The 25,667-nt window shown below is 34.0% G+C and overlaps 2 protein-coding genes across 3 annotated transcripts in view; one reads left to right on the top strand and one right to left on the bottom strand.

Annotated features, from left to right (window-relative positions):
• Positions 1-16,915, bottom strand: part of Fam185a (family with sequence similarity 185 member A) — a 49,817-nt gene extending 32,902 nt beyond the window's left edge. The window contains exons 1-4 of one of the 2 annotated variants that reach the window (XM_078040186.1): positions 16,210-16,915; positions 14,034-14,143; positions 7,770-7,862; positions 2,478-2,616 (exon numbers count right to left, since the gene is read on the bottom strand). In XM_078040186.1, coding sequence (XP_077896312.1) covers positions 2,478-2,616; positions 7,770-7,862; positions 14,034-14,143; positions 16,210-16,654 — 787 coding nt within the window. In that variant the 5' untranslated portion in view covers positions 16,655-16,915. The remainder of the gene's footprint in view (positions 1-2,477; positions 2,617-7,769; positions 7,863-14,033; positions 14,144-16,209) is intronic. The other variant, XM_005319477.5, reaches the window with a different exon arrangement.
• Positions 16,916-17,161: 246 nt separating this feature from the next.
• Ccdc146 (coiled-coil domain containing 146) overlaps positions 17,162-25,667 on the top strand; it is a 131,790-nt gene continuing 123,284 nt past the window's right edge. The window contains exon 1 of the mRNA XM_021722447.3: positions 17,162-17,289. The gene's annotated coding sequence lies outside the window, so the exon portion shown is untranslated. The remainder of the gene's footprint in view (positions 17,290-25,667) is intronic.

Raw genomic sequence — 25,667 nt, 5'->3', positions numbered from 1 at the left:
GCAAGGAAATTCAGCACACAGTAGATGGTCAATAAATGTGCTGAATGAAGAAACAGATTTGACTATAGCAAAGGCTGTGATTGATTATGCAGAGCCCCGTTCATACCTGAAGGCTTATTTTCCTAGCTGTTGAGAGTATTGTAGGCAGATATCCCTTACTGTCAGTACTCTCTGGGAACTGCCTCAGCCAAAAAGAGCCATCTTGGCCCAAGATCATACCCCTTCCCAGGGCAGCTAGTATCTAATGACTGGGGATATAGAAGTCCAGTTCCCCTCATTCCAACTTCAGAAAACTCTAAGGGACCACCCCAACGTCAGAGCTCCCTCTTAGAGTTGTTGAAACTGTGTTACGGTCCAACTTCTCTCATGAAAATTGGGGTCCCTTCCTTTACAGGTATTGGTTTCAAGAGCTCTCTCTCCCTAGTAAATGTGCTATACTCTAATTCCCATCTCAGAGTGCTTTCAAGGAACCCCAACCTGAAACAACAGTCCAAAAGAAGACCTAGATTTAAACCACAATATGGAAATGTATTTGACTTAATAGTAAAGATCAGTAAATATTAAAAGGCTTTACAAAAGCCGAAGAATGATCTTATCCCTAAAAATGTTTACATATCAGCTATGTTGTGATCAACAGACCTAGAGTACTATGAAGACTGCCTCAAAAAAGTATATCTGTTTTATTATCATGTACTCAGTGATAAACCACCCCAATTTCAGTTTTCATCTATCTTAAAGCAAGAAATCACATATCAGTGCATTTAATGTAAACGTGGTATAAAGCAGTGCTGAGAATAGAACAGTTTTTCCTTTGGATATTAAACAACATCTGACTTTATAAGGAATTGTTTTTCACTAAAAGCTACTCAGTATATTAGGTGCAGTGTTTTAATTATAATTAACAAATAAATGTAATGCTTACATAAGTTATTTTAAAAATATGAAGCTACAAATTGCCAGAACTACCTAATGTGCAACTGAATAAAAAGTAAATGAGTAAGTAAACAAAACCATTTGTTTTATCTGACTAAGGCTCCACTTGTGCTCAAGCTATTTTGGGCTAAAATAATATTTTAACCTTGCAAGAATGGTTGAGGCTTAGTCATTTAAATTAGGCTCAAGGCTCAAGATTTATTCCAAGTACACAAATACTCTTCTTTTAGTTTTATTTTCTAAAATTGAAAATACTACTTATCTGTTTGCCTCACAGCATGACTAGCCCTAACCATGGTTTCTATTACCACCTAATAACTTACACTCATTAAAATCTGGGGAGTTATCCAGAGTATATAGCTACCAATATTCAGTTTAAGTACAGAAGTGAAATTAGTAGACCATATATAGAAGAGGTTCAAGCCTACTCTAGATAGGGCAAAGGGTTGGAAGGAGAAGGGAGGGGGCATGGAGGTAGGAAGATGGTGGAATGACATGGACATCATTACCCTAAGTACATGTATGAGGACATAAATGGTGTGACTCTACTTTGTGTACAACCAGAGATATGAAAAATTGTGCTCTATATGTGTAATATGAACTCTAATACATTCTATTGTCATATATAACAAATTAGAATTAAAAAAAAGGTTCAAGTCTAAACTTCCTGGAATATGGCCCAAAAGGCATTTAGCAGATATGTATATATTGTACTCTTGAGATAAATGATTCTTTATTAAATTTTTTAGTCATAGATGAACACAATATCTTTATTTTTTTTTTAATTTTTATGTCGTGCTAAGGATCGAACCCAGTGCCTCACATATGCTACCTCTGAGTCACAACCCCAGTCCCAGATAAATGATTCTTAATTCTACCTGTATATATTTTGGAAAACACATCTGGATTTAAATCTTCTGCTCTGTGAAATTTAAGGCAGGCTGAGTGACACTGAACACTATCATATCCTTTGCCATATTACTTCACCATTACATTCTATCATTTTCTTTCAATAATACAAATGTTGACTAAATAATAGTGCTTGTCTGTAGAGATATGTTTTAGAAATTGAGAGAGTATACTCAAAGAAAACTGGAAATGGGGGGATGCTGAGAGGACTTGATATCAGTAAAAATGCCCGTAAAGCATTTAACCAAAATCAGTATCTCTGGGTTCCTATAATTAGATTCTACCCAAATGTTTCATTAACTTTTAGCTTTCCAATTATAACTAAAAGGAATCACTCAAAACTCATCTTTATTTAATACTGCTTATATTTCATCTGCATACATATCTTTGTTACTCATTTTCTGTTATAAGGCTATTCATTAAAATCAGAGTAGCTTCATATATAACAGCATAATCTTCAATTTCTTGTCAAAATAACATTAAGCTAGGTTATAAGTCATTGTATTTTTAAGAGATGGCTAGTCTGCAATTAATTAGAAGGCTAGTTTCCTAACCTTCTTCAACTACAGACAGTCATCTCTTAAAATTTAAGCTATGTGTAAAGTCTAATATATGGTAGATCTTTGTCAGCTTACCATGAACACTTCCTAATGCAATATCCCCAGCAGCAGAAGACAGAAATGATGATTCTGTATAAAGATACTTGGCTTTCAGCAAACCATCTTCAGTAGATATATTAACAGAACTTCCCTGCAGTTTATCTATGGTCACAGTCTATTAAGAGAAAGACTTATCAGTTCATCATAAAACAAAAACTGGAAAAAACTAAAATGATACATATGAAATTAGTAGGCAACTACATAAAAAGTTACTACCTGCTTCACAATAACTTAATTCTGATTTTTTAAATCTAATTACAAGATTGAAACATGCACTCTACGTTAAATGTGGAATAGACCCACTATATATCCCTCTACTTATATAGATATTCTTTCATTTTTCTTTTAATTATGTTTTATATTTTCTATGTAAAGTTCTTCTTGTTTTGTTATACTTAGTCCTATTACAGTTTTAAAATGTTTTTGTTAGTGCATTATAGTCATATATAATATTGGGATTCATTTTGACAATCACACATGCATAGAATATAATTTTCTCCACTCAGTCTCCCAGTACTTCCTCTTTCTTTTTCTTCCACTCTCCCTCTGTTCCACTTCCTCTATATCTTTGGGTCTTCCTTCTATTTATTGCTTTTTAAAAACTGTGTTTTATAGCTATCCATAAAGGTGAAATTCACTGTATACCTTCATACATGTATATAGCATAATTTGGTCAGTTTCATTCCACAGTTCCTTCATTTAAGTGTTACTATACAAGGTACATTTTAATATTTCATTTTATCTTAATTGACTTTTGTATTTGACCTTAATCCAGCAACCACAATAAACTCACTAATTCTAGTAATTTATCTGTATTAAGAAAAAAAACTTGGGCTGAGGTCATAGTTCAGTGGTACAGTGCTTGCCTAGCACATGTGAGGCACTGGGTTCAATTCTCAGCACCACATATAAAAAAATAAAATAAAGGCTATTGACAACTAAAACATATTTTTAAAAAAACTTCTAGATGCATAATTAGGTTATCTACAAGTAATAGCTTTATTTCCAATCCTTATATTAATACTTTTCCCCCTTCTTTTTCACTCTTTTTCTTGCCTTACCACCTGGCTCTGGTCTCCACTTCTACAGCTAAAAGATATAAGCAGCCACCTTTATCTTATTCTTGTTCTCAGAGTAAAAGCTTATTGCATTTCAGCATTGAACACATTTGTTATGGATGTCTCTTAGATACTTTTATCAAATCATAAACAGAGTCTGAATTTTAGCATATACTATAATCATATTTAAGCATGATTCTAAAAGTTATCATGATTTCTCTCCTTTAATGTGTTAATGTAGTGAATACACTAATATTTCTACAACTTTTCCACTTTACATTTCCAGAGTACAACATGGGAGAAATTATATATTTGTCCTTAAATTTCCCAATCAAAATTCAGTATGTATCTGTGTCTCAAATATCGCTTACAACGTAAAATGAAGCTATCTAGTTAAGGATTCCAAATCATCTTTATGTATTTTAAACAAATGTAAGTGTTAATGTAAAACTGTTGACATAAAAACTGAATCACCAGGAAGGTTTCTCAGTTTTGCCCAGGGACAACTTCAAGCCATACACTGGGGTGTTGAAAGAAATAGCATCACTGTTTTCTATACATAGGCATTAGTGCCATCAAACCTAAATGAGTCCTTCAAAATTAAGACTTTAAAATGTTATCTAACAAAAATGGAGTTTCGAGAAATTTTACTATAAATTGTGCTGTCCTAAATTTAATTGTTCTAGTTAGTATCTGATACAGTGCATTATATATGGCCCTCTGGGAAAATAAGAAGAAAAGTAAAAGTGCAAAAAGAGAAAGAAAAGTATGTAGAGGTCTTACGGGAGATAAATTAGAATTGCTTTCTCTTCTGGATTTAAAGTATATAACTTTCTTTTCTAAAGGGCAGTTATTAAGTATACAATATAGCCCTACTTGCTTCTTAAATACTACAGTTTCTTTTTATCTAATTATGGATTGAGAGAAATTTTTCTTTAAATTTAATTTCAATAAGTCTGTCAAAGATAGATAGATATTTTACCTATAACTAAATTTGTGAGAATACAAATTTTTGACTTCCTTGGTCTTATAGTAAAGGTATAAAACTCCTGAAAAATATTATCCTTTAAAGTCTCTTCATGAAAGGTACTTTATGCTCAAATGCTCTATTTGAAAAATTGCTTTATGAATAAAATTCTCCAATTATTTCCATAAAGCAGGCAAAAAGTCTGGCTTTTTATAGATAGTGAGGCCATTTTAGAAAACACCAAGAGATAAATATTGAAAAGAAATTTGAAACTTAATTAAATTTGCAAAGGAACACTTATGATTTAGACTTTCTCAATAACCAAATAAAGCTTTCAAGACTCCTTGAAAGTAACTGGAAAATGCCAAAGATTTATATTGTTCAGTAGACACTAAATATTATACTTTCTAGGAAGCTAGAAAAAATATTCTGCCCTATGAAAGCAAGTGAAACCATAACAACTCCCCTTTCAATATTAACAAATCATTCCACAAAATTGTAAAGAAATTCAAAATTCCCAGAGGGCCATATATAATGCACTATATCAGATACTAACTAGAACAATTAAATTTAGGACAGCACAATTTACAGTAAAATACTGAGGCTCTGACTTACAGTCATGAAATGTTAATGGAAAGAAGTGTCACAAATAGGTTTTCTACACTGTTGAGTTTGCTTTTTAATGAAAATACCTATTTAAAAACAGAATCGACAACAGATCCAAAAACCAATGCCTTCCTGACAAAAGTATTGTTATAAATTAATTTTCTTTTCTATATAAGAAGGAAATTTTTTCCTAAGTTTAGACAGTATACATATATACTATATAGTTATTACAAATAAATTATAAGGAAGTACTGTGGCTTTGTAGCTCAGACTAAGAAAGAAAGGAAACTGACAACTATGTCACCAACCCAATAGTCAGCTGAAATTGATTTTTATATTCTCGGTTGTTATAAAACTAAATTTAGGACACTAAAATAAATGATATAATTTTGACATGGCAATGTAATGATGCTACTGTTTATAAAGCTCATTTAACTTTCACAATCTTATTGAGTATGAAAAGCAAATACTACCATCCCTGTTTTCTGAATAATAAAATGTAGGCTCAGAGAAATAAAGTGATAGATCTAGGACTGGTCAAGTAATCGTTCTTGCAATTCCTTCACTTTATCACTAACATGGCAAGCATTATGTTAGAGTTAGCTATGTGTTAGACATTAAGTACTCTACCTGGATTAACTCAATCCTCATAACAACCTACTGAATTAAATCCATTAGAAACTTGTCTAAGGATACAGAGGCTGGACCAGGATTCAAATATTTGGTTCTCAATTTTGTGCTCTTAACCAATTCCCTATGCTGCCTTTCAAATTTCCAAGACACATATGTATGAAAGTTGTATATTAAAAGTTAATGACTTTCTTATTTACTTTATATGTTCTTTTTTAAAAACTGCAGGCTTAGGAATATGCTTTATAAATTAACACTATATATAATAATAAAAATAGAAGAAAATCTAGACTGAATCTTTGGGTCTACAAAATTCAATCAGGCAGGAAGCAAAATAGTGTAATAGGAAGTAGGAATAAATAAATATTCAATAAACCATGAAAGTTGGAGCAAATAACTAACTAATGAATGGCCAAATTATTCAAAATAGCAAATAAATGAAAGCTGATTTAAACACTGATACTTTTATTTGAATATAAATATATAATATTCTGGTAGCTCAAATATCATTTCAAGTAACATTAGCCATCAATTAAAGGAATGAACTTGAAGGAGCTGCAAAGTTATCCAATTTCCCTCTTTCATATCTAAACCACAGAAATCTGACTAAATGCCATCTAAAAAGGGCTGTCATCAAGGGTCACAACGTCTTTCAGAACTTTCCTAGTTTAATTTAAAAGGCAGTTGGGTACACTCAAATATTTGGATTTAAACAGGCTCCCACAAGTCATAAGAGAAAGGTGATTGAAAATAACAACAGAAAGAGTCCCATACTCCAATTTGTTTAATTACACCAGCAACACTCACCCTACAAGATATGCTCACAATTACTCCCCTCCAACTGTGGAGGAATAAAGCTGGCTATGAAATTTAGCAAATTTATAACAAAAAATCATTGCAAATTGTAAAAGTCAGAAACAAGAGGAGATCAAAGTTGTTGTTTTTTAAACATCTCATTATTAGCCCAATGTTTTATTTGTTTGTTTATTTTTAAATGTTTTATTCTAATTTGTTATATATAACATAGAATGCATTACAATTCATATTACACATATATAACACAATTTTTCATATCTCTGGTTGTATACAAAGTATATTCACAACATTCATGTCTTCATACATGTGCTTTGGGTAATGATGTCCATCTCATTCCACAATCTTTTTTATACCCCTTGCCCACTCCCTTCCTCTCCCTCCCCTTTGTCCTATCTAGAGTTCCTCTAACATTCCTGTGTTCCCCCTCCCAACCCCACTATGAATCAGCCTCCTTATCTCAGAGAAAACATTCAGCTATTTATTTATTTTTATGTGGTGCTGAGGATCAAACCCAGTGCCTCACCTGTGCTAAGCAAGCTCCACCACTAAGCCACAATCCCAGCCCAAGACCAAGGGTTTTCAAAAAAATTTAAAACATTGCTAGTCATATTTTTAAAAGGTGACAACTTATACTTCCAAAATTAGACCTGAGCTCTTAATACTAAATCACAGGAAACAATAAGAAAATTAATTTAAAATACAATCTTCCTACAAAAACAAAACAAAACAAAACAAAAAACTTTGGAAGGCAGTAAAGCTATCTTATGATGCCACCTTGTGGAAAATAATGAAGAAAACTGAGTTTCAAACCTTGTCCTTCAGTTGGTCTAATGGCAAAGTAAACAGGTCTTAGAAAGTACCACACACAAGCAAACAAGAAAAACCCAATCCAGATACTAATAGTATGAAATATTTTAATCAATGATCATCAATTAAAAATCTCTTCAGAATTAAAGTGTATTTAAGTTTTTACTGATTACAAATAAGGAATTAAATAACTGTCAAAAGTATTAAATCACAAACTAAATTTTAAATTGCATAATATTTAATCACCTCAATTCCAAACTTGAATTTGAAACAAAATGTATTGAAAATGCATTATCACAGCACAAATCCTACAGAAGCTACCCATTTTGTGAGCTAACTGGAAGCAATATTGCAATTGTGAAAAAAAGAAAATTTCAATCTTACACTTTTATTTGATGCATGAATATCTATATTTCCATAAACTGTTCCCAGAGAGATCACTCTGCCTCCTTTTGTTTTAACATGTAGTTTTTGACCCTGAAAGATAAATATAAAAATACATATACAGAAAAAGAATGTTTGACTTACACTAATGAAACATTTCTTTTTTATTAATAATAAAGAAGGAAAAGAATCAAGAAATGAAATAGAGGTAGAGAGAGAAGATGTGAGGGAAGGGGAGGGGGGATAGTAGGGGACAGGAAAAGTAGCAGATTACAACAGTTACTAATAGGGCATTATGTAAAATTGTGGATGTGTAACCAACGTGATTCTGCAATCTGCATTTGGGGTAAAAATTGGGAGTTCATAACCCACTTCAATCTAATGTATGATATGTCAAGAGCTTTGTAATGTTATGAACAACCAATAAAAAATGTAGGCACACAAAAAAAGAAATGAAATAGAAATTAATTGTTTGGAATCATAATATCAACTAGAAGAAAATGTTAGCTGCTGTTAAAGAGATTAAACACCTGTACTCATAGGGAAAAAGAAGAGATGTGAATATTCCAGTAGCCTCACTGAAGAAGGGTTTGGGAGTTGAAGATCACTGTGACCAGCAAGCAAAACACCACTGAGGATGAAGATGACCACATTAACCATTGTTAATATTCATCATTATTATTAATAGTTATCACTTGCTTGTCAGTTTTTCAGTACTCCAAACAACTTTACTTATTTTATATGAACTTTATCATTTGATCCTCACAATAAGAGAGATGGGTATTTTTCCCATTCTATAGGGGAAGAAAATCAAAACTCAGAAAGCATGAGACAAGAATGGTGGTAAACACCTGTAATCCCAGCTACTGGGGAGGCTGAGGCAGAAGGATTGCAAGTTTAAGGCCAGCCTGGGCAACTCAACTAGTCCCTGTCCCAAAATAAGGGCTGGGGGTGTAGCTCAGGAGGAGAGCACTTTCCTAATATGTGCAAGGCTCTGCATTTACAAGGCTCTGTGTTTGATCCCCAGTGCTGGGAAACAAACAAACAAACTTTATCAGGGTGATAAAATCTAACTTAAATTAGAATCCAGCTCTATATGATTCCAAAGCCCATACTCTGGAGAAGGGCAGATTACACCTATGGTAACAGGCTATTGTTAAACCTTACAGAATAACACACAGCAGAAACTGAAACAGAGTGAAAAATGCCTCCAAGCACAAATAAAACAGTCACAAGCCAGTTCTCTCTCTCTCTCTCTCCCTCTCTCTCTCTCTATCTCTCTCTCTCTCACATGCACACAAAAATTGTGTGTACCTTGATTCATACTTGGCAACTGTGGCAAACACTACCATTAGTCTACCCAAATCTGCCCCCAAAGTAAAAACAGTGTTGCTGGACCCATGGTAAGACCCATTTTTCAGCTCCCCTTTTCTCTTAGGTGTTGCTAAGTTTTTTGCCAACAGAATGTAAGCAGAAAAGCTATGTGGTCATTTCTAGGCCGGTGTTTTTAGAAGAATAGGTGTGCCTTCTCTGTCCTCATCCCCTTCCAACAGATAAGTGCAGTTTACAAGCCTCAGAGAGAGATGGTGGAGCCAGAAGATAATAGAATCATTGAATGGAAGAGAGCCCCGCCCCCCCCTCAACACACCTGGGCACAAGTGAGAAATTAAAATTGTACCTGAGCTAATAGATGTTCGGTCTAATTTTTAGAGTAATTTACTTTCCCTGAACTGCTACATGCCTTCAGTTCTACTACAATTATAAAGAGAGCAAAAATAGGTAAATGTCAAAGCTGAAAAAAACAACAAAAGCAAAATCACCATTATGACCAGCCACTGCAGAAAAATGTCTAAACGGTAAGGACACAAAATTTCAAAACAACCATGGAGCTTCTGGGGGGAAATAGTTCAACTTCAGGTAAAAGAGCCTAGAAATCAATTTTTAAAATATTGAGTGAAAAGAGCAGAATGAATCATTCTCCAAAGTATTTGTATCATAGATAGTATGGTTAACTTTATGCCCAAAGAGACATGAGTCTAAAATTGAATTAAATTTAATATATGCATCATCAGGCAAAATGGATTTTCAAAAAGGAAACTACTGTTGAGCTTCCATGGATTTCAAGAGTTTATGAAATTTATGAAATCATAAGAAAAATTTCATATACATGTGTATTTTTTTCTAAGAGGACAATCTTGAGATTTTCTAAGAGGTCAAAGGGGCTCAAAAAACACTGAGCTACTGTTAAAATTTAAAGCTCATCTAATTACCTCAAAATGTGAAAAATTTTAAAGATAAATAAAACCAGGTAGTAAAAATAGACAAATAGATATTTAAATCATAAATTATTTAGAAAACAAAATTATTACACTCTTTTTTAAGCAAATGTGTGGCATTCAATGAGTTAAGGGTCAGTTGCCTAAAAATTTATTTACCTAATCTCTAAGGATGCTGAATAAATATGGTATTGCCATATGTTTTTTGACAGGGTAGAAAAAGCATGAGTTTAAAGACCAGGAAGATTCAAGATCAAATTTTTTAGCTATATAAACTCAAGTGAGTTCCTTAATCTTTTAATGCCTCCTAGTTTCTTGAGAAAATAGAGATGCTTCAAGGATCAAACAGAGGTTTAGTTGGTACATAATAAGGACTCATTAGCAGTAATTATTATTGCTATAAATTTTATTACACAGAACTCTACAGAAGACCTTAAACTGGGGCTTGGGATATAATTCAGTTGGGAGAGTGCTTGCCTCGCATGCTCAAGGCCCTGGGTTCAATCCCTAGCACCACACATACACAAAAAAGACCTTAAAATAAGTGAAAGAAATTTATATTAAAAGGTGGCCACTAATTAAGGTAATAATATTGTACCATATTAAAAACTTAAACCAGATATTTTACCAAAGTGTTCTGCTTTGTGAATTTAAGTCAGTTAAATCCTAAGATCTCAAGAATAATTACCTTAACCCTTAGTACACCAGAGCATCCAAAAGCCCAGTTTTAGAGTTTCTTTTTTCAGTCATTTTATTTATAAGAATTGATATTTCATGATTTTTATTCTTTCTTAGAAGTCTTTCAAAAAACAAACAGAAAATTTATTTATTTTTTAAAAATAGAATTAAACTCACTCTATCTTGAAATTACTGTAATAATCCAATGAACTCTATAAATCTAAAATATGTTTAGGATAATAGTGTTCTTATTTTTAATATGTCTTGTAAAATTTCATTCTCCTGGGAATTATTTAATTATTATTCATTGATTATTCCTAACTATGCTAGAGAGAGACAGACAGAGAGACAAACTAAAAGAATAGGAAACCAAAAGAATGATGGAATGTTTTTCAACTGGCGGTGATTTTCTCTCCCTGGGGACATTTGGGAACATATGGAGATGTTTTCTTTATCTTAACCAAAGAGCATTCTTCTGACATTTAGAAGGTAGAGACCAGGGTGGTGCTAAACAACCTATCATAAAGAAAAAATTATTTGACACAAAATGTCCCTAGTGACAAGGTGGAGAAACCAACTTTTTTTTACACAAAATGGCAAAAAGAAAAGCTGAGAAAGATCTTTCAAACTTACTAGATGAAAAAAATGATGACAGCAAAAATAAAGATAGCAGCATTCTAGATTCTAATTTCCATCATGAAATTGGAAATCCCAAACTCTGAGTCTTCAGAGTATGGTATTCTACCTTAGTTCTCCAAAACTTAAGTATCAATGAGTGAACAATATATTTCTAAGGACAAAAGAAACTGTGGTATTCTCAGCCAGTTAATCCATTCAAGATGAGGATTTCATTGTGCAATCTTTTTATGTCAAGATATTCTTTTTTTAAAATTTATTTTTTATTCTAATTTGTTATATATGACAGAAGAATGCATTACAATTCATATTACACATATAAAGCACAATTTCTCATATCTCTGGTTGTATACAAAGTAATTCATATGTGTACATAGGGTAATGATGTCCATCTCATTCCACCATTTTTTCTACCTCCATGCCCCCTCCCTTCGCCTTTCACTCCTTTGCCCTACTTAGAGTTCATCTAATCCTCCTATTATCTCCCTCCCAACCTCACTATGAGTCAGCATCCTTATATATAAGAAAACATTCCGCATTTTGTTTTTTTGGATTGGCTAACTTTACTTAGCATTATATTCTCCAGTGCCATCCATTTACATGCAAATGCCATGTTTTATTCTCTTTTATTACTGAGTAATATTTCATTGTGTATATATACCACATCTTCTTTATCCATTCATCTACTGACTGGCATCTAGGCTGGATCCACAGTTTAGCTTTTGTGAATTGTGCTGCTATAAACATTGATGTGGTCCTTTGGGTTTTAGATCCTTTGGGTATAGACCAAGGAGTGGTATAGCTGGGTCAAATGATAGTTCCATTCCCAGATTTCCAAGGAATCTCCATACTACGTTCCATATTGGCTGCAACAATTTGCAGTCCCACCAGCAATGTATGAATGTGCCTTTTTCCCCATATCCTCACCAACACTTATTGTTGTTTGTATTCTTAATAGCTGCCATTCTGACTGGAGTGAGATAAAATCTTAAGAGTATTTTTGATTTGCATTTCTCTAATTGCTAGAGATGTTGAACATTTTTTTTTCACATATTTGTTGATTGATTGTATATCACCTTCTGAAAAGTGTCTGTTCATTTCCATAGCCCATTTATTGATTGGGTTATTTGTTTTATTGGCATTAAGTTTTTCAGTTTTTTATATACTCTAAAGATTAGTACTCTATCTAATGTGCAAGTGGTAAAAATTTGCTTTAAGATGTGGGCTTTCTATTCCCCTCACTGATTCTTTTACTGAGAAGAAGCTTTTTAGTTTAAATCCATCCCATTTATTGATTTTTTAAAATTTTAATTCTTGCCCTATAAGAGTCTTGTTAAATAAGTTGGGGCCTAAACTGACATGGTGGAGATTTGGGCCTACTTTTTCTTCTATTAAACACAGGGTCTCTGGTTGAATTCCTAGGTCCTTGATCCACTTTGAGTTGAGTTTTGTGCAAGGTGAGAGATAGGGGTTTAATTTCGTTTTGTTGCATATGGATTTCCTGTTTTCCCAGCATCATTTGTTGAAGAGGCTATCTTTTCTCCAATGTATGTTTTTGGTGCCTTTGTCTAATATAAGATAACTGTAATTATTTGGGTTAGTCTCTGTGTCCTCTATTCTTTACCTTTGGTCTACCAGTCTGTTTCTTAATACTGTATTTTATTTTTTGGTACCAGAGATTAACCAGTGAGCCATATCTCCAGCCCCTTTTTAAAAATTTTATTTAGAGACAGAGTCTCCCTGAGTTGCTTAGGGCCTCACTAAGTTGCTATGGCTGGCTTTGAACTTGTGATCCTCTTGCCTCAGCCTCATGCGCTGCTGGGACTATAGGCATGCACCACAACACCTGGCAGATATTCTTAATTCTTTATGTTTGTACAACTAAATTTATTTAAAATAGTTCATATGCAAATAAAGATGGATAAAAAACTGATGTAAAAATAAAAATTCATCAAATTAATCATCCTAAAAATTGTTTTAGATCTAAAACGGAAAAAGTTTTATAATTGTGAAGCAAAGATGACTGAGTTCACTTCAATAAAATTACGTTCAATCAAAGTTTGCAAAGGTATTGCATTTTGATTACGCAAGTGCTAGAATATAACATTACTAGGAATAATGACAAGTTACATATAAGAGATTTATTGCAAATCATTTACAGCTAAGATTGATCTAATTTTAAGAAAATAAAATATAAAAATGTTAATTATAAAACAAGATGAATCATCTGTTTTGCATACATAGTTATTAGTCTCTAAGTAAAACAGCTACCTGGTACATCAAAAACATGATTAAAGTAACCTAATATTTCAAGCACATTTCTAGTGCATAAAAAGGCTATTCCTTACTTTTTAATGAACAGAAGAAACAACTGTGAAGACTAAATAACTTCATAAAGATCTCAGAATACTAAGAATATATACTCTTGAATTTCACTGTATGCTTTGAAATGAGATCTCAAAGAAATATGAGGTAAAACCTTCAAAGCTGCTACAACATCTGTACTTTCAAAAGAGAACAGCTGTCAAGGCATAATGTTTGCAAAGAATTTCTGACTGATGAATAAATTATAATATTCTGAAAAAAAGAATCATCTCTTTAGTTTGATACTAGAGTTCATAGTTCAAGGTTTGTTTGTTTTTTAACTGAAACAGAACTAGGAAAATGCTTATACCTTAACAGACTGTAAGATGCTGGTTCCCTGTTCAGTTTCAATTTTGCAATTATCACACTGAATATTTTGGACTTTTACACAGCCAGACCCCGATGACTTGATATTCAAATCTAGAAGTAAAAAAAAAAAAAAAAAAAAGAAGAAGAAGAAAACAAATTAGTCTTAGTAGTTCCAAAGCATTTTAGCACTCCCTAGAAATTCAGCATCTCAATTATGTCCAGAATTTTACCAAATCCTGAGACAGAATCTTTTCAACAGTCTCTCTCTAAAGGTTGTAACAGGATCAAATGTAATGACCTTTCTGCCAGTATTTAGAAATAATTTCTTCTGTTGGCCTCTATCATCTAAAAAAAGGAAGTAACACAGATGGGAATTAAAGGAGGCAAGTGACTGCAGTTCTTGTAGTTACTCATGTTTCATATGGAAGATCATAGAAGCCTCTTAGCCCTGAGAAACACCCCCATTATACATACGAATGAATAATACAGTGAGTTAATGAGTCAATATCATAAGTCAGTTAGGTCAGTCAGCCTAGTCTCTCTTATATTCAAGAAGATTTAAAGATTCTTCTCTAACCATCTCCCCCAAATTAAAGCCATATTATAGGAGCAGCATGAATTAGTACATAAGATTATGATTTAGGTTTCAAATCCTAACTGGAACCTTTCAAGCCTTAAAAACTGAGAATACTGCCATGAAGAAACATCACAAAGTACTTGAAATAATTTTTAAAAATGAGAATCACTTTGAAAAATTTAATTAAACAGTATTAAAACTATAAGATTGTGGATAAATAAGAGTGTTATGTGAAGAAAGTTTAGAAAATAAGGAATCACAGGTACCATCTTTGTCAATTTAAGGCATAACCTTAGGTATCTCTGTATAAAAATAAAATAATTAAGAACATTGATGTTTAATACTTAATTTACATAAATATTGATGATTTTCCTTAATGTAGACTATAGAAGTAAACACTGTGTTCCTCCAAACACAAACTATTGGGGGCTAATGCCACAATTTCAATAATTACAGCACAAAAACAGTTTCAGAGCAATCTCTGTAAAGGCTTAAAATAACACCAATATTTTGGCTGAGATTAAGTGAAAATATATAAAAAGGTAATTTTATGCCACATAAACATGGATGCAAATATAACTATAAAATTTATTTCCCAGTAATGTTACAACATATACCTGGATCTGAGGCAGCACAGGTTAATATGTAGTGAAGAGAAAGATTCTAGAGATAATATTATAGTTTGGATTTAAAATGTCTCCCAAAGGCTTATGTATTAAAGAATTGGCTCCCAGCTTGTGGTAACTGGTAGGTAGTGAAAAACTAGGAGTAGTACCTAGATGAAGGAAGATCACTGGGGGTGTGCCCATGAAGGGTTTATCTTGTCCCCAGCCCTTTTCTTTCTGTGTGTACTTCCTGGCCATGATGAGGTGAGCAGCTTCGTTTCCACTATGCCTTTCCCTGCCATAATGTTCTGCCTCACCACAGGGCCACAGCAATGGGGCCAACTGACCATGGACTGAAATCTCTGAAACCATTACCAAAGTAAATCTTTCCTCCTTTCTTTCTTTCAGTTATTTTGTTACAGTGACAGAAAGATGACTGACACAGATACACTGCATTTGATAGGTAGGTGGAGAAATTAAAGCTAGACAGTGATAGTAGTGCTGCTTTCATCCATTCACTGAAATAGGTAATAGACAAAGTAAAGGAACAGTATGAAGAAAACCAAGTTATAGAGATTTGAGGGAACTGGGGAATAGATAATGGAAACAGTAACTTAAAAGCAGAGCTCTGACACTACAAAGAGAAAGCAACAAATAATGAAGTTTGGAATCATCAACAAAGGTAGTATCTATTTTCATCTGTGCTGCCATAAATTTTGCTTAGCTGTACTTAAACACTCAGTCTTATTTGTACTATAGGCAAATCTCCCCCAGCACCTTCCAGATATTTATTTATCGATTTATTTATTTATTTTTTACCTCATTAGGAACCTAATTCTTAAATACTTCTCAGAACTCAGTAATGCAGAAGAAAAGGGGCCAACTGTAAATTAGGTTAGAAAGTCAAGTTCAAAGAGGCAAATGCACGTTCCCCTAACTTGGTCTAATTTAAGAAGGTCACTGTGTTTGTGCTCTGGGGCCCAAACTTCACTTGCCAAATTTCAGGGGTGCGTTCACCTCCACCGACGCCTGGGGGTCCACGGTGTCAGACAGAATGGCCACCTCCTGCAGGGCCTCGTCGTACTTCACCTGCAGGTCATTCAGGCCCAGTGTTCCGCCCTCCACGCCGCATACCGCGACCAGCAGGCGGTTGCCATCGGGGTAGGTGAGGGGGTCCAGGGGCCTGACAGACAGGTGGCAAGGGAGCCGCACCCGCAGCCGACCGAATGGGCTAACCAGCAGCGTCCACTCCTTCAGAGTCCGGCGCGCTGGGCCAGGCAGAGAGGCCTCGGGTTCGGATCCCAGCCGCTGCACGCCACCAGCTGAGCAGTACGGCCTGGCCTGGCAGGCCCTTAGGGTCCAGAGCCCAGCACCCGCCCACACTCGGAGCTGACCAAGCGTGAGGCAACCAAGTCCCCAGCCGGAGCTGGAGGCGAACATGACTTGCCCCTCTCTCGCCCTCCCTAGGAACACCTCAACCACACCCGCGGCGTCCCTTGCCAGGGCCAATCGACTTAAGCACCGAGCTGCTACTAGTCAAAAAGGAGGATTTGCTGAAGCTAGAGCAAGCCCATTCACTTGGCGATTTAGATTTTATCGGCAGGGCAATAGTAAACCGGCATTAGAAAGCTGTAAATACAAATTTCAGAGGCACACTCCTAGCTTACTTCCGCCCCTTTCGCGAAGGCCAACGGGATAGGTAGTTCTGAAAAAGCCAGACGTCAAGACGTTCTTGCGGTTTAAAAACTACATATCCCAGGAGGCAATGCGTGGGAGAGTAAGCGTCCTGGGCTGGAGTGTTGGCCTCCTCTGAGAACGGCGCACGGCCTGTAAATCAAACCCATTGGCCATTGGAGGGATGGGCGGGGGGCGGGGGGAGGGGGGGTAAATCTACATGAGAATCCTGCTGGCCAATGGAAAGAGTGGGAGGGGTAAGGGTAAAGCTGCGTGTCACCTTGGAGACCAAGGACGCGACTTCTCCTCAGGAGAGGGCGGAGCTTTGGAGTGAAATCCAGGAGGTCAAACCCCCAAAAGAAAACTAGGAGCCTAAATAAGGATCAGGACCAAGGGAAGGGGTAAGAAACTGCTCTTTCTAAAAGACGAGAATTAGGTGCAAAATAGAAGTCCCCTCTGGGTGGCTAAACCAAACTTCGCTAAACTAGTATGTGTGTGTGTGGGGGGGGGGGCGGTTCCCGGGCGGGGTTCCCCCCCTGGGATGGAGAATCCTATGTCAAGAAATAGAGTAACATTGGTGCCTTTTAAGGAAACTCCTTCTGTGGCAAAGAGAGTATAGGAATAGCGTTAGAGTCCTGGCTCTCCCTAATGTAAGTGACCTTACTCCAATCATTGGATGTCTTTGGGGTTCAAATAAAATGCTCGCTTTTCAAATAAGGACAATGATATCTTCCTTGCCTTACTTCAGAGGATCAAATGAGATAAAGGATGGCAATAATGCACAGTCTACAAATTGCAATGTAGGTTCTGTATTTTTATTTTAGGGACAACATTGATTCTAACCAAGACAGTTTTGAGAGATCAGAACTTATTTTGAGAACAGCATTGATCTCTTGGATTACAAATTATTCTCGGTTTGAGGTCAAAAAATAAAATATTAAAAAGGAGAGGGTCAACCAGATTTGGTGGTTGACCAAAAGCTCTAAGGGTCAGATTATTTTCCTGACTCTGCCATATGGTCCTGTTTCTTCTATGTTAAGGTAAAGATGGATTGTACTAAGTGACTCTATAAGGTCTCTCTTGCTTTTCTATTTTATTATTTTATGAAGGTAAAAAAAGAGGGTGGGGGTGAGAGACTTATTTCCTTCTTATCTGCCTGATCTCTCTTCTTTATCTGCCTCTCTCTCCTTCTACAAATCATCCCATAAATTCCTTAGCCAAGACACCAACAAACAATAAAGTTTAATGAAACACAAGTACTGAAAATGAATGCCTTCAAAAATTGTAGCCCTTACCCAAGTGCAGTGACCAGAGTTCTTGGGAGCTATGGTGGTAGAGTGGAAAGAGAGACTGGATTAAAGTTCTCCTAAATCCTAGTTACAGATTCTCTGCTGGTAACACCTTTTTAAAAATTCAACGCTTTCTTAAGTTTCCCTTTTCTTCTGTCCTTGGTCCTTCCTCCCTCCATATTGTTCATTTAATGAAGACTCATGATAGGTGCTAGCTTTTAGGTTCTGCAAAGGCCCACAGAATGAATAATTTGGTCATATTTATTCAGATTAATCTTCAAAGTATCTTTTTATGAAAACCAACAGGCAAATTCATTGATTTCAAGTTTCAAATTTTTCAAAATAAAATTTAAAAGGGAACTGGATCAAACAAGTTGAGAATGCGCTCAAATTTGCTGCAGAAGTGCTAGATATTTTTAGATAAAATACGAATCCTCAATAAGTAATTACTTATATGGTTATTTTTCCTTTTTGGAGACAAACTAAGTTAATGGAATTGGCAGTTGAGCCATAATTGTCTATGTAATGAAGTAAGTTCACTATTTTGAAATAAAGTTAATAAAATGGAGAATACTTCATGATTATGTGAGGTTGAGAATTTAGAAAATTATTGATATTAAGATTAATATAAGATTAATATAAGATATTAAGGAGTTATTTACACATAAAACAGCCTAATGAGTATGAAATCTATCTGTATGTCAGTAGTGACTAATAAAAAATGTACCTTCCATCTGTATGACATTATAGTTTTCAAAACATGTTCACCTGCATCTTCTCACAGTATCCTCACAAAACACTCTTTATTTTGGAGGACAATTGTTATTCTTTTTGCATTATAGTTGAAGAAACAGATTGAGAAACATTAAGATTAAGCAGTTAGAAGGTCTGTCCCTCTTACCATTCTGATACCTTTGAAAAAAGAAGAAAATATTCACCTCATAAATAGAGTATCAGATATAATGTTTTATTCTTGTTTGTAGTTTACTTGCGAGATATTTTTATCTCTTCAGTTTTAAACAAGCCATTCCCATGGTCATGAACATATGCTTCTCATATGCATTAGTACAAACTTTTCATTTCATCAATAAGCATGAAAAGCCTTAAAAATATGTGTATCTATGGCCAGAAATTGTGCTTTTTGGAGTGTAAGCCTAGAAAAAGGAATGTTCAAGGAATTTTGTTTTACAGTGCTACTTATAAAAGGAAAGAGTTGCATCAATTTAAACACCCCTCCAAAAGAGAGCATTACCTAAATTAGTAAATGGTTGCAATATTTTGCAATAATTTAAAAATTGTATTTTGAAATTGAGTAAATGGTAAAGGAAATATTCCATAACAAAATGTTAAGTAAAAACAGTAAATACCAAATTGTATATATAGTATTATTCCAATTCTGTAATAATAATGAATTTCATGTAAAATTATATTATATAGAAATAATTCCAGAGAAAGAGGATATACATCACTTGATAATAGTGACTATCTCTAAGCAGTGAGATTATGAGTGATTACATTTTTTTCATGTTATCAATAGTGAACATATTTAACATAATAAGAAAAAAGTTTTTTCTTTTTCCTTTTTATAATTATACATAATGGTGAGATTCATTATTACATATTTTTGTATGTGTATGCAATAGAAAAATGTAATTTGGTCAGTTTCATTCCCCAGCACCTCCTCTCTTTCTCCCCTGCTCCTCTTCCTCTACTCTACTGGTCTGCCTTCTGTTTTCATGAGGTTCCTCTCTTCTCCAACCTTTTTTCTCTCTGGCTTCCACATATGAGAACATACCATCCTTGACTTCCTGAGTTTGGCTTATTTCACTTAAAGTAATGTTTTCAAGTTCTGTCTATTTTCCTGCAAATGATAAATTTTATTCTTCTTTATGGCTGAATAAAACTCCACTCTGTAAATAAACTACATTTTCTTTATTCATTCATCTGACAATGGACACCGAGGCAGGTTCCATAGTTTGACTATTGTGAGTTGTGCAGCTACAAACATGGATATGCTTGTATTTCTATACTATGCTGACTTTTGCTCTTTAGAATAAATACCAAGGAGGTATAGCTGTGTCATATATTGCTTACTACAATAAGGGAAAAAATTAAATATATTTCTCAGCATATATTGTTCCCTAAGACTGACTCAATTGAAGACTTTTTATCATCTAAATGAATTTTATTGATTTATGTTCAATAAATGGACAGCAGAGGGCATAAGAGAGTTTTCAGAAAAAAATGTAAACAAAAGAAAAGATTAATTCTGTTTAAGTGAAGGAAGTCATAAGAATTTAATTTTTTGAATTATAAACTACTTTAAAGAAATCTATCTTATGATTTTCTATTATTCTAATAAAATATTAATAAACTCAAAAACCTGAACTAATGGTACTGAGAAGCATATGAATATATAGATAGAACTTTTTGAAACCTGTATGTGAAACTGTAAATATAATCTGGATGGCTTGTATTTCAATTCTAGTGCTATCACACTGGCTAAGACTGCCACTACAATATTGAACTGGAACAGTGAAAGTAGAAATCATAGTCTCCTTTGCAATCATATGGGGGAGGCATTTGGTATTTCAACAACTCTGTCCTGTAGAGTTAATAGATGTCCTATATCAGGTTAGGGAAGTTTCAGTCCTAATTTTCTCAGACTTTCTACCATGAATGAACATTTTTCATTTTGTCAAATGCTTTTTCTGCTTCTATTAAAATGGTTGTATAGTTTTTCTTTTTAAAACTATTGATTTTAAAAAGAAAATACAATCGTGTATTACAATGATTGATTTTTCAAATATTAAACCACTTTTTGTTTGTTGCATTAATTTTATTTGGTCATCTTATATTCTCCTTTCTATAAAAATTGCTATATTCAACTTGTTAAAATTTTGTGATAATTTTTTATTTGATATTCATGAGATATTGATTAGAAAATTTTTAATGACTTTTTCTGATTGGGTATCAGTGTAAAATTATGAGTTTTATTTATTGTGCTTTCTTTACCTGAAGTTTTCAATTTGTAAATCTTTAGCTTTTCTCCACTTTTTCCAGTCTTTACTTTTGGATGTATATTAGAATTGTTCCTTCTATCATTCATGTGCCTTAACTGTGTTCACATGACACGTGCTTTTTCATTTTCTGGATGATGTCCTCAAATCTATATTCTAATTCACTAATTCTTTCCTAAAATCTTTGCTAATCCAGTGTTTAATATCTGTACTGAGTTATCATCCCAAAGGCTATATTTCATTTTTAGAAAATTTACTTTTTTTTAAACAAATCTACTTTCTCTTACTTTAAACTGACCTATATATATATTGTAGTTTCTCTATCTCACCTTTCCTCTTTAATTATTTAAACTTATTTAAATTTTTTCTATTATATTCTGTTTCAGGGTCATTATTTCTCTTTTGTTGCAAAAGCAAACTCCTTATGGTGGCTTATTTTCTGTAGTGGTTTGTATGTTTTTATTCTTAGTTCTACCTGAGTGGGAATTCTCTTTGTGAAAATCCTTTAAATTCCAGATTATGATAGCATTCCTCCAGAACAACTTTGAATTTCCTTTGTTTAGATCCTTACCAATTTTAGTGGTCATGGGGCCAGGTTTTCAATTTTAATTTATTTATTTTTTTGCTTCATATCTTTTATGTAAAGCAATTCATTCATGTAGATGAATGCATATAAAATATGAATAAGGAATAGCAAAAAGAATATCTCTGGCCCAAACACCCACAGAATTAAGACTTGACCAATGAGTTTCTTTTTTCCTTATTTTTTTTTTCTTCCTTTAACTTCTGGCTTTTAGGCTGAACGACGAAGTCTGTAGAAGGGGCTTCTACAACACAGAGTGGGGAAATCCCTGTTTGTTTTGTTCTGTTGGCTCTGCTCCAAGCATATTTGTACTGCTGCTGACAGGCCATGAGTATATTTATAAATAGGAAAACACTGACTCTTTAAATAATGGGAATGGGGAGGGGATGCTCATGTGTCCCGCCCCCCCCCCCTCTCTTTTTGTTTGTTTGCTACTTTATCTCATGGACAGCCCCAATTCTGTAGAACTGAATGACAGCATCAGGCAAAATTGTAAGAAATCCCAGTCTTTCTGGCCCTAATAAAGAGGATTCATGAAAGTGAAAGTGTAGGGGAACACAGGAGGGAGCTGGTGAAGGTAAGGCTTGGTTCTATGTTTGACACTTTACAAGCAACAAGGTCAACTCCACTCCTGCAGGTACATGGAATGTGCCAAAGAAGCAGTTAATGCTTTGAGAAATGAGCTACAATAAAAACACCACCAAGGTCTCAGAACACTTCCTGGGTATTGGTTTCAGCCTGACCAATTCTCAAGAAAAAAGACAATCAACAGATACTGTCATGGTTTGGATGTGAACTGTCCCCCAAAAGCTCATGTCTGAGGCAATGCAAGAAGATTTAGAGGTGAAATGATTGGATTAGGAGAGCCTTAATCCAAGCAGTGAATTAATCACCTACAGGGATTAACTAGGTGGTAACTGAAAACAAGTAGGGTGTGGCTGGAAAATGTGGGTCACTGGGGGTATGCCTTTGGGGTATATATTTCATATCTGGTGAGTGGAGTCTCTCTCTCTCTGCTTCCTGGTCATCATGTGAGCCACTTCCCTCTGCCACACTCTTCTGCCATGATGTTCTGCCACACCTCTAGCCCAAAGGAATGAAGCCAGCCTACTATGGACTGAGACCTTTGAAACTGTGAGCCCCAAAATAAACTTTTCCTCCTTAAAATTGTTCTTGTCGGGTCTTTCAATCACAGCAGCAAAAAAAGCTGACTAAAACAGATACTAACCTTAAATTATCAGATTTTATTCACAATAGTTAAAAACCTTGAAACAACCCAAATGTCCCTCAAACATGAATGGAAAAACAAACTGACATATATCTGTATAATAGAATGCTACTCAGTAATAAAATAGAGTGACAGTACATACAACAAAATAGATAAACCTTGAAAACATTTTACCAAGTCAAAGCCTCTCTCCACTTTTTTTCAGTCTTTACTTCTGGAGTTCTTATTTAGATATACATTGGAAAATTTTCTACTATCATTCATGTGCCTTAACTGTGTTCACATAACATGTGCTTCTTCATTTTCTGGATAATGTCCTCAAATCTATTTTCTAATTCACTAATTCTTTCCTAATGTTTGCTAATACAGTATTTAATACCTACACTGAGTTATCATCCCAATGGCTGCATTTTCACTTTTAGAAAATTAATTTTGTTCTTTTGCAAATCTACTTTCTCTCTTACTTTAAATGACATGTTTATTTATTCTAGTTTCTTTATCTGGTCTTGGCACTTGATGTTCTAGAAAAGGCAAAACAAAAAGGTTGAAAAACAAATCAGTGGTTACCAGAGGTTATTTGTGAAGGTAGAATTTGACTATAAAAGGGCAGCATGAGAGAATTTTTTTTTTTTTGAGGAGAGGAAGGAACTGTTTTGTATGTTGATTGTTATATGAGTATAAGCATTTGATAGAAGTTTAAAAAACTAAAAGTGATTTTTACCCTGTAAATTAAAAATGAGTTTTTAAAAAAATCATTCATTAAAAAAAAACCATCTGTGAAGCAGATGGCTTCACAGGTGGATTCTACTAAACATTTTAAGATAAAAATCATACTGATTCCACATAAAATCTACCCAAAATTAGAAGACAGCTCTTGAGAACTCATTTTACAAGGCCAGCATTATCTTCATAATAAAATCAAAGATATTGCCAGAACACTACATAATATTTTTTATGAACATAGATGCAAAATCCTTACATCTTATGAGCAAATCAAATCCAGCAATATGTGAAAAAGGGAAGGCATAATGACCAAGTACAATTTATCTCTAGAATGTAAGATAAGTTTCATGATTTTAAAAAAATGTAGATCATCATTCACACTTTTAAAAAAAGGAAAAACATGATTATTTCAATGATTTTTTAAAAGTACTTAGCAAAATACATTAACAATTCCTAATCAAAACTCTCCACAAACTTGGATGAGATGGAAACTTCCTCCACTTTTTTATCAAAAAAAAAATCTACACTTAGTGGTTAGTGCCATACATAACCATGAAAGACTGAATGCTTTTCCCTTAAGATCTGCAAAAACTCTTGCTATTCCTAATCAGCATGTCTACACAATGAAATTTGGCAATGTAAGGAAATAAAAGAACTTCTGGTTTCATGTTCCACATGTAAGGAACGTGGAAGTCTCTCCTCCATCTTACCAAGTGAAAAATTGAACAGACTGAAAAATCAACAATTATGTATGCTTATGTGTATATATATATATATGTATATATATATATAATCATGCAAATGTATGTTCATATATAATTGAAATGAATGATAGCAGTGATACAATGCATGATATAAATTATAATTATTTTGTTTTTATATGGATTTGAAACGAAATATGGATTAGTTGGAAATGTACATTGCAAAATCTAGATTAGCCACTTAAAGCAAGTTTTTGTTGTTGTTGTTGTTTGTTTGTTTTTTAAAAAAGTGTTACTGACATACTGAGAAAATGAGCATATAAAATGCTCAGGTAAAGTTACAGAGGACTGAAAAAGAGTAGAAGACAAAAATAAGAACAAAGAATAAGGGCAATTAATTGAACAACAACAAATATGGCTATTAATCTAACTATATCAATAATTTTGAACAGCAATGGTGAAAATGTACCAATTATGACATATTTCCAGAGATAATGATAAAAAACAAGATATAACTGTAGGTTTCTATCAGGAACTCATTTAAAATTTAAAGACACATAAATTAAATGGATGGGAAAAAGTATACCATGCTAACGCTAATAAAAAAAAAAGAGTGGCTATATCAATTTCAAAAAATATTTCAAAGCAAGGAAAGTTATCAGAGATGAAGAAGAAAATTTCATAATAATAAAAGGGTTGATTCTCCAAAAAGATTTAATCATTAACATGTAGACACCTAAAACACAGAATCAAAGTGGGTGGTGCAAAAACTGCAAAGAGAAATACTGGAGTCTGTTATCATAGTTGGAGACTTCAATGCCCCTCTATCAGAAATAGACAGATTCAGTAGGCAGGGCTTTCATAATGACATCGTTGAATTCAATACCACCATGAATCAACAGTATATAATGGACATCTAAAGACTATTTCTTCTAATAACCATCAAACGCACATTCTTCTCAAACTCTTATGGAATATTCACGAAGATACCACTTTCTGGGCCATAAAACACACATTAACAAATTGAAAAGAATAGAAATCTTACAACATCTTCTGTCAGACCAGAATGGAATTAAACTAGAAACCAATAATAAAAAGAAAACTGGAAAATCCCAAAGTAATTGGAAATTAACACATTTCTACATAACACGTGGACCAAACAATGCTCAACTATTAAAAAGTAATTTGAGTTGGGTGCAGTAGTGCGCACCTGTAATCCCAGCAGCTGGGGAGAT

The sequence above is a fragment of the Ictidomys tridecemlineatus genome, chromosome 2 (genome assembly GCF_052094955.1).
Source record: "Ictidomys tridecemlineatus isolate mIctTri1 chromosome 2, mIctTri1.hap1, whole genome shotgun sequence".
NCBI lineage: Eukaryota > Metazoa > Chordata > Mammalia > Rodentia > Sciuridae > Ictidomys > Ictidomys tridecemlineatus.
This window is presented reverse-complemented; position numbering and strand designations above follow the sequence as displayed.